Raw genomic sequence first — 10,263 nt, 5'->3', positions numbered from 1 at the left:
GCTGTAGCGTAGATTCCACTAGGTGGTGAAATCCTTCTGCAGGAATATCGGCCCCTGCGGACAGGAAGCTTCTTAGATGAAGGTCCTGAATAGAGTTGAGCGAACATACTCTGCCGAGCTTGATGCTCATTCGAGTATTAGCGTACTCGATGGTGCTCGTTACTCGAAAGAGCATCAAGCCGTGTTCGACCCCGCCCCAGTTTTTGGCTCCTCCCCTCTGTGACGCAGTGCACATCATTGGCAAATTTTTTGTCTAGCAGGCGAGAGAGAGAGAGAGAGGGAGACGAACTTAGGAAAAAAAAAAAGCTCGGCACCCGACGTCCCACATACAAAAATGCTCGAGTCTCCCATTGTGGCCAATGGGGTTCATTACTCGAGTAGAGCTCTCGAATTTTACGAAAAGCTCGACTCGAATAACGCAGACCCGAGCATTTGGCTGCTCGCTCATCTCTAGTCCTGAAGTATGGAATATCTCACAAGAAGGATTCGATTCATGCTGCTTGCACCAAATTCTGCCCTCCCATCAGCGCCGTGCAACAGAAATCTGAATTAATGTAACCAGTCGATGTTTTTTCTGCTGCTCAGTGATACAATATTTTGCTATTTTACGCGCCGGAGTCTCACTTTTCTGTTTCTCTTAGCAATGGCGCTGGAACTGATCGTCTGATGTTACAGCCCATCCGTGCCGAGGAACGGTAAGTTGTGTGTTTGGACTCATTAGCTGGAGCTCCAGCATTGGATTCAGAAGGATTCTTGCGTTTTCCCCTGACCCCTTTCAGTTGTTTCTGTCTTCAGGATCCCATTTTGCTGGATGTTTTTCCCTTATCACGCCATTCTCAGAATATTTTCTAAAAAGCTGCACAAGAAAACCCTACAATGAAACCCTGGTCCCGGCTAGTCTAGCACCAATGACCAGGTTTCAGATCCCATCTAATGTGGATTCACACTAAAACTGATCCACAGAAAACTTGTCACATGATTTTATGCTCTCCGGAGTCACAGGGAGAATTTCTATAAAGGGATCTCCAATCATGGCAGGGCAATGTAGTGTATACTGTTGTATTCCAATCACCAGTCCAGTGGCCTCCACTGCTCCAGTTTACAGGAGTCTCCACTTCTATCCACAGCCTTAATAAAATTTGGAGACCTTTATCATCTTAATGGTCATGACACCATAGTTACAACCACCAGCACTGGTTAGAGAGAAGGTGGACACTTTGGTCCCAGATGGTGTCATTGCACAGACTTACAATAAACATCTACTGTAACAATTCTAAAATAACAATGAGTTTATACAAGTTTCGACATTACCTGTCTGATATTCTAGACCAAGGGTGTCCAACCTGTGGGTCACATGCAGCCCGGAATGGCTATGAATCCAGCCCAAAGGGGAGGGGAACCCATGCTGGCTGAATCTGGAGGAGACAAGGTCGCAGGCGGTACCTGGCAGTGGGAGACTGTAGCTTCTGCTCACAGACAGGCTCATACAGATGATGGGGTACAGGGCGGCACTTACAGCTCTGTGACTGCGTGACTCACCCAGTCACCCCAAGTCCAGCATGCGGCAGCAATTCTCCTTCCTGTCCTCCCGAGTCCTGATCGCTGCTATCCAGTATGAAGGTGAGGACGAGAAACAGTGGTCTCATCTTGGCCAGCCAACCAACTGTGTGTTCAGCCAAGGAACTGTGTGTTCCTCCAATGGTGTCAAAAATGGGCCAGTGGCCATGGACTGCCTGTAAGTATGGACAGGATTCTTACATGCAGAAGCAGACACGGAGTCCATTCTGGAGTCCATATGACCTGGCAGTGGGGGTTATTTGGAGGATCATAGAGGTTGTTTGGAGGACTGTGGAGGACGGTGAGGGTTGTTTGGAGGACTGTGGAGGATGATGTCCTGCATTGTTAGTGTCTATGTATTTAATATGTGGGCAAATGCAACTCTTTTTCCAATGGGGCCTAGATACACTAAAAGGTTGGACACCCCTGTTTTAGACCATGTAACATGTGGGTATAGAAGAGAAACATTCTCTGTATGGTAGAGACATGAATAATTTGTTTTGTTGGGATTTTGTTCTTTCTACTTTCTGAGTCGTTAGTTTTACTCTGATCTACTCACAGATGCGCTTTACAGTCTTCAGATACGGTCAGTGGTTAACAGCTTATAAAGCTAAAATGATATCTTCTACATGGACCTGGACCGTAAAGCTGGACTAGGTCCAAAGACACAGGGTTGTTGGACCCTCAAAGGTCTATATTATCAAAATTGTTCAAGGGGTAGTCAACCCCAACTCACTCACATTGTAGGTCACACTCAGATATGATGATCATAGGACTCTAATTTCCTAATGGTAGGGTCTTAGGTTCAGTGTCTTGTAGGGCCTCGGTCAAGCCAAGTTAAGTGTGTGATTGCATTAAGCCCTTACTTAAAAACATTCACATAAATCTAACATACGGTCTTCTTCAGGGTCTGGAGCTTTAGCCATGAGATTTACATGACTCTACACATAAGGGTGTGTACAAATAGTGCCTGCCTGTTCAGTCTCTGCCAACACTATCTAGATAGGTAAGGTATATCCATTGCAACCACTGGCTTACCGATACCATCTAAACATTTGCAAACTGCATAACCCTCAGGAGATACACCAAGATGCAGGGAATTATCCAAATGTGGACAAGTAGACAGCGCTTAGACATTACTAGAACATAAAAACTACACAGACGGATCTGCACATAGTCCCATACAAAGAGCTTTCAGTTAACAACATTTCTTAATTTAGAACCTCTGTTCCTGGGGCCAGGTGGGACACAAGACTAAGGAAGGTCTGATCTTGTGTTAGGGAAGCATGTATTAGCCCCAGAAGAAGAGGACCTTATATTTCACTGAGTTCTTTTTGATTCTCATCTTAAGATCATCACATCATGGACTCCTCTTCAATTTCTTTGTCCACTTCAATGGCCGTGTTTTCATAACTTGTGATTCCTCCATACTTTCGCATGTGGACCATCAAAGGTTTGGGAGACTGGCTACCTGCCAGGGTGTTAACATACATGCCTGTCCTATTTTCTTCTAGTGATGGACCCCAATCCATAGCTGGTCTAGTAGCCTGACGTATTCTCTGCAAGAAGATCAGAAATAGAGCTTTTTTAGAAACGGAGATAGTAACAAAGTAGATGGACATTAATCCGCCCAACAGTCACATTAAAGTTGGAACAACCCTTCCAAAAAAAGCTTATTTAATTGTAGATTTTGAATCTGTGTCTTGTATAAATATATTTTGCACAAATCTCAGTTGCCTTACCCCCTTACTGACGGAGCCAAATTTTGGAAATCTGACATGTGTCACTTTAACATAGAATAACTCCGTAAAGGTTTTGCATATCCAAGTGATTCTGACATTGTTTTTTCACCACATGTTGTACTTCATTTAGATGGTAAAAACAGACTAATTGAATTTATGTATATTTATTTAAAGTGCCAGAATTGTGAAAATTTTGAAAATTTTTTAATTTTTTTACATTTTCAACTGTGATATCTCAAATATGTGCAAACATTCTGTACAAATTTTTGATGAGATATATATTTCCATCTGTTTACTTTATTCTGGATGCACATTTGGAAAACTTTCGTTTTTTTTAAACTATTTAGGAGACGTGCAAATTTAACATTACTTTTCAGCATTTTGAGGAACATTTTGTTTTCCTGCACCAAGCCAAGATTGCAAAGGCTCCTAGGTGTCAGAATGATAGATACCCCCACAAATGACACCATTTTAAAAACTACACGCCTAAATGTATTCACTGAGGGGGTCAGGAGGATTTTGAACCCACCTTTTTTTTCAGGAGTTAATGCAATTTAGAGAAGAAAAAAATAAAATTGCATATTTTTGCAAATATGTCATTTTAAAGACTTTTTTTTTCTATAATGCACATGAAAATAAGGATTTATACCCCCAAATTGAACCCCCCATTTGTCCTGTGTTCAGAAACATATCCATCGTGGCCCTAACCTTATGTCTGTATGCACAACGGGGACCAAACCGGAAGGAGCTGCCGGTGGCTTTTAGAGCAGACATTTTGCTGGATGGAGATTTACACACTTGTAGAGTCCTTGAGCGGCCAAAATGAAGGAGAACCCCCACAAATGACCCCATTTTGAAAACTAAACCCCTTAACGAATTCATCTAGGGGTGTACTTTGTATTTTGACGCCACAGTTTTTGAATGAAACTAAGCAAAGCAGAAGGAAAATATTACGATTTTCATTTTTTTGGCAATTGTGTCATTTAAAAAAAAACACTTTTTTTTGTACAGCACACATATGAATGAAGACTTTCACTCCAAAATGGATTCCCCTGTTTGTCCCGTGTTCAGAGACATACCCAGTGTGGCCCTAATCTTATGTCTGGCCAGTGTATGTTATCCATTGGATAGCGGTGATTACATGACCAGGGACCGTGTACCGCGGCACCCTGTGACATCTCCAGGCTCTCACCTACTTTTGGTAGCCAGGAGCTGGGAGATTTTAAATTACCCTGGCTATCTGTGGCTTTTGCGCATGTGTCCGCCATTTTGGCGACGGACATGTGTGCAGAAGCTGGGTTAAGGTCCACGGATAAATCTGAGGGCCTTAGGTACGTAATTTCATCTCCCCTCACAGATATGATCTATAAGGGGAGATGAAACTTTTTTTTCCTTCTTTTACACTTTTTATTACTTTACAGTGGCTCCCGGTGATTTTAAATTTCCCGGGGTGCGAGTCCTTCTGAGCATGCACCCGATGTATGACATTATGGCGCACATGCGCAGAGAACGACATCAGGTGCTGGAAGACCAAAACATAGCGGCACATCGCGAAGGATGGGGGTGAGTATTTTCACCTCCCCTCATGGATTGGATCCATGAGGGGAGCTGAAACCTTAACTTTTTTGAACTTTTCCATGATAACGTTGATCATGGGCCCGGGGACCGGGCAACGCGGTTCCCGGTGACATCTCCTGGTGACATCTCCATTTCAAATCCCCCATGCTGATCTGGTCTTCTGAACATGCGTCGCCATTTTTCCTTAGGCGCACGTGTGCAGAACACGGCCAAAGGTTCTTTTCGGACCAGATCATCACAGGACATCGCGGAGGATTTGGGTGAGTAGTTTCAGCTGCCCCCATGGATACGACCTGTGAGGGGAGCTGAAACTCTAATTTTTTTCATGTTTTGTTTACTTTTATGCGATTGGTGCTATCCCTTGGATAGCGCCGGTCGCATGATCAGCAGTTGGATTTCCTGGTCCCCTATGACAGCTCCAGGTTGTCGGGTACCTCCATCAGCCATCAGCATGGAGCTGTAAAGTCGTCAGCCCACGAGACTTTAATCCTCAGAGGAAGCATGCTTTTACGTCCCTGAGGATTAAATTCCACTTAGCTGTGACAGCAGTGGCAGGGGACTCCCCGAGACGAGGATTTTTGGGAGGGGGGAGCTTGAAATATAAGCCCTAGCCCGAAAATAATCCATAACTGTAAAAAATAAGAATACATCACCTTAGTAGTGCTGTCATCTCTGGCACATCTTTTTGCAGGTCCAGGCACTCTTCTTCTGCTTCTCTTATTGAAAACGCTGCCTCTGATTGGCGGAGTGCTGTGACCAATCAGAGGCAGTTCTGAGCATTAAAAGACAGCTGAGTGCTGCCTCTGATTGGTCACAGCACTCAGTCAATCAGAGGCTGCACTTCAGGAGGCAGGGATTTTTCAATCCCCGGCCAAAAGAGAAGCAGAAGAAGAGTGTCGGGGCCTGCAAGAAGATGCGCCGGAGAGGACAGCGCTTCTAAGGTGATGTATTCTTATTTATTTAGTTTTTCTACAGTTATTGATTATTTTTGGGGGAAGGGGAGGGGCTTACCAGACAATAATTAAAGGGGTTTTCCATGCATATACTATTGATGACCTATTTTCAGGATGGGTCATTAATAGTTCATTGGTTGGGGCCCACAGCCAGTCAGCTGATCGGGCACTCACTGTCAGTGCCGTAACGCACAGGGGTCGAAGCTGCTCCACGCCCTGTGTATTGGCCGTGGCTTCTAATTGCAGGCTGGGGTCTCATTACAAACATCAGCTACTAGATAGGGGACGGAGCTATCTGCTTTCGTGCCGTACCCCTGTGTTTTGTGGCACTGACAAAGGGAGCCTGATCAGCTGATCGGTCAGGGTTCTGAGCGGCGAACCCTGCTGATCAAATATTGATAACCTATCCTGAGAATAAGTCATCAATATTATTTCCTAGGAAAACCCCTTTAATCAACCAGCGACTGTTTTCTAGGTGAACTGAAATGAAGCAACTAGTGAACTAATTCTCGCTCTTTGCTCTGTTGGTGGCCGCGTTTCTCTGAGTCTATACTTATGCTAGGTTTTAATGGCACTAAGGTTCCCCCCCCCCCACACACACACCTACAGTAGCTGGATAGAAAATAGGCCACATCAATGCATAAGCTCATTAGCTGCACTAAGCACTAAACTCTAAAGGTCTATTTACACGCAAAGATGATTGCTCAAAATTCATGCATGTATTTAGAGAACAGCAGGTGGTCTGGTCTCTAAAGTCATCTGTTTTGTTCTGCGGAGGGCTACCGGCTGCATACTATGCTATCAGCACTGTCCGTGGAGAACACAGCATGCCGTGCCTCTTATCAGGAACGACGGATTTCATGCAGACCTGAACTCAGCAATGGGCGAAGAGTGCATGGTAAGTGCACAATGGGCGCGCATTTACACGCCACGCCTATCGCTCAAAAGCCGTCGTTCGGACGAATTTTGAGCGATGATCGTTGTTAGTAAATCAGCCCTTAGAGTATATTATTAAATATCAGACTGTATATTTAGACATTGCCATTTGAAATAATGCGGTTGTACCAGAATTTAAAGTTATCTCCTATCCACAGGCTATCCATAGGACAGGGAATAACTCGCTGATCGTGGGGGTCTCAATGCTGATCTCCAGAATGGGACTCCCCTGTCCCGCTCTCCTGTCACTATGGGGTCGCTTCTCCCCCTGCAGTGATGTCACTCTGATTGGAGCATGCATGGTTAGTAAACCATTCATTTCAATGGGGCTGATGGAAAAATCTGAGGGGGGGCCGCTCTGGTATCTCTGTAGACCCACTGAAAGTGAATGGAGCGTTGGCGCACTTCACTCAGTCTCCTCCTCACTGCAGGGGGTACAGTAATCCTGCAGTGAGGAGGACCGGGGACACAAGACAATCTTGAGATTGGCGGGAGTCTCAGTGGTGAGACCCCACCGATCTGTAAGTTATCCCCTATCATGTGGGTTAGCTCAAAATTCTGGTACAACCTCTTTAAAAGGGATATCCAATTAAAAAAAAATGCAAATAAAGCAGATGGAACAATACCTCTGCAGCACCACCTATTGGACAGCAGCATTCCTGCAAGTCAGTGTTAGACTCTTTATACAAGCCTAGTAACAATGACTAGGAATTAAAAGCCAAGCCAAAATCCATACACAGACAGCTGTTTCGGGGTGTTTGCCCCTCATCGGTGTGCAGTAGGTTTCTGGCTTTGCTAGTGAGAGGCCTGGGACGGGGGTCAGGAATGCTATCTTTTCTCTTTAGGGAGAGCACCCAGACGGTGAGTGAGTGAGGAGACTTATAATATGCAAATAAGGAAGCTGGAACAATACCGGAATGCTGCCTTCTAATAGGTGGCGCTGCAGAGGTATTGTTCCATCTCCCTTACCAGGCCATATGAATGGGCGCACAAACGGTTGATTTTTGCACACGTTCACCATTTTTTTCTCCCCCAACGTAGCGTATATCGTCCCGCCGTGAAGACGGCCGGCCAATGTGCGCTCATGTGAAAGAAGCCATAGGGTTCACACCCACTTGTGCTTTTTTAACGCTGCGATATCGCTGCATTTTTTCCCGCGATTGTCAATGGGACTTTCTAATGTTAAAAACGCATCGCAAGTTTGTGCTTCTGATTTTTGTGCGATGCGTGTTTAACATTAGAAAGTCCCATTGACAATCGCGGGAAAAAAACGCAGCGATATCGCAGCGTTAAAAAAAACGCAAGTGGGTGTTCACCTTTATTTGCATATTACCCAGGGGAGCATGCCTGGCCTTATAAGTCTCACTCACCTTCTAGGTGCTCTCCCTAAGGAGAAGAGATAGCGTTCCTGATAAAAAAAAAAAAACATTGGAGTGGCGGGAAATGGCATAAAACAACAAAACAATCATTACTCACCTGTCACAATCAGAGCCGCTGTTGTGTTTTTTGTGTATTTGCTGAGTATTTTGATGTAGGGGGATTTTTCTGCTGCTCTATAAACAAATGGTTAATTCCATGACTTCCACCCGGATGCTAATTTGCCTCTAGAGGCCAGTGCCAGAATGTATTTTTCACTAGCAGAATTGCGCGGTTCTGTTTCATGTCACGGTTGTCTGTTTGTAGTTGGCCACGTTGTTTGTTGCTGATATGAAGCCGATATCTTTATAGCACCAAATTAGCCACATAAGTAAAAGCAGCGCTGCGGAAGGTTCTAGATAGAGTTTCAGCTCATATTTGCGTTTGTAGTCTGATTTTAGAGAATATGAAAAGAACGGTAGGTCCTAGCAAGCTGAAACACGGTCTAAAACCTTCCAAAGCTCCCGATTTACCAATTTTGGGGGATTGGACCAGTCGTTTGGCCGCGCATAAAGAACAGACAACAGAAACCTATTTTTACATATATATGAAGGCTGGCCACCTCTGGTCAGAAACCCCGTCATCAAGCGCTACTGTGAATCTCCCATCAGACCCCACCACAGCGCTCAGAGAAGATCCATACTCCTTCCACCACCTGCACTCTTGCATGTACTGTATGCAGCGCAGACCCCGGGGGAAGAAGAGTGAAGATCTCTGAGCGCAGCAGTGGGGTCTGCTGATAGTGCTTTATGCCTACTGGAGATTCAGAGCTGGGGAGGGAATACAAAGGGGCCACTATTACTACTGGGGGGTACTAATACTCAGGGGCATAACTAAAGGCTCAGGGGCCCTGATGCAAAAGGTGAGCTGCTCCCCCCCCCCTCTATCTGTATCTGTACCCGTACCCATACCTAAACCATGCTGCACAGAGGCATAACTTGAAGCTTCTGGACCCCAATGCAAAACTTGTAACAGGGCCCCCAACTATAATGCTTTATTCATAGTACTGGGCTCCCTATATGGAGAAGAGAGGCCTTATGGGCCCCCTAAGGCTCCTGGGCCCGGATGCAACCGCATCCCCTGCATCCCCTATAGTTATGCCCCTGCTAATACTATTGGAGCCACTAATGGTGGCACTATTACTACTGGAGCCACTAACGGTGGCACTATTACTACTGGAGCCACTAAAGGGGGCACTATTACTGCTGGGGCTGCTAAAGGGGGCACTATTACTGCTGGGGCCGCTAAAAGGGGCACTATTACTGCTGGGGCCACTAAAGGGGGCACTATTACTGCTGGGGCCGCTAAAGGGGGCACTATTACTACTGAGGGGTACTAATACTATTGGAGCCACAAATGGTGGCACTATTACTACTGGAGCCACTAGAGGGGGCACTATTACTGCTGTGTCCGCTAAAGGGGGCACTATTACTGCTGGGGCCACTAAATTGGGCACTATTACTGCTGGAGCCACTAAATTGGGCACTATTACTGCTGGAGCCACTAAAGGGGGCACTATTACTGCTGGGGCCGCTAAAGGGGTCACTATTACTGCTGGGGCCGCTAAAGGGGGCACTATTACTGCTGGGGCCGCTAAAGGGGGCACTATTACTGCTGGGGCGGCTAGAGGGGGCACTATTGCTATCAAGGCTCATAACAGGGGCACTATTACAATTGGAGCCACTGAGGCCAATAACAATTGGCGCCCGTGATCCTCAGATGCATCTTGTACCGCACAGCACAAAGACACCCCGTCCTTGTGCTTTACAATACACCGCACATTGCATGTAGTCTTATTGTCATGTGAGGAGGTCACTGAAAGGAAGTATTATGGGATACATAATGGGCTAAACTTAAAAGGGACGTGGGCTTCATAAAAAAAATAGCCATGACGCTGTATTTGTCCCTCCTTTAATGCTCAAAAGTTGAAAAGTCTGGTTCACGCCATCCACAACTCTCAGGCTATGAGTAGCTAAGATGTGCAAAAGTCACGTGTTCTGCAGAATAATGCTGAAAATACAGAAAATTGTGTCCCTTTTTTTTCCGTTTTGCTTCATTGCTTCTCTCAGAAACGCAAGAAG

At 45.5% G+C, this 10,263-nt stretch overlaps 1 protein-coding gene across 1 annotated transcript in view; it reads right to left on the bottom strand.

Annotated features, from left to right (window-relative positions):
• Positions 1-2,912: 2,912 nt before the first annotated feature.
• SLC6A7 (solute carrier family 6 member 7) overlaps positions 2,913-10,263 on the bottom strand; it is a 73,493-nt gene continuing 66,142 nt past the window's right edge. Inside the window, exon 15 of the mRNA XM_066589189.1 lies at positions 2,913-3,116. Within this exon, the coding sequence (XP_066445286.1) occupies positions 2,913-3,116 (204 nt within the window). The remainder of the gene's footprint in view (positions 3,117-10,263) is intronic.

This window comes from Eleutherodactylus coqui, chromosome 2 (assembly GCF_035609145.1).
Source record: "Eleutherodactylus coqui strain aEleCoq1 chromosome 2, aEleCoq1.hap1, whole genome shotgun sequence".
Classification (NCBI taxonomy): domain Eukaryota; kingdom Metazoa; phylum Chordata; class Amphibia; order Anura; family Eleutherodactylidae; genus Eleutherodactylus; species Eleutherodactylus coqui.
The sequence above is the reverse complement of the archived record's forward strand: the minus strand, read 5'-3'. Positions and strand labels throughout refer to the sequence as shown.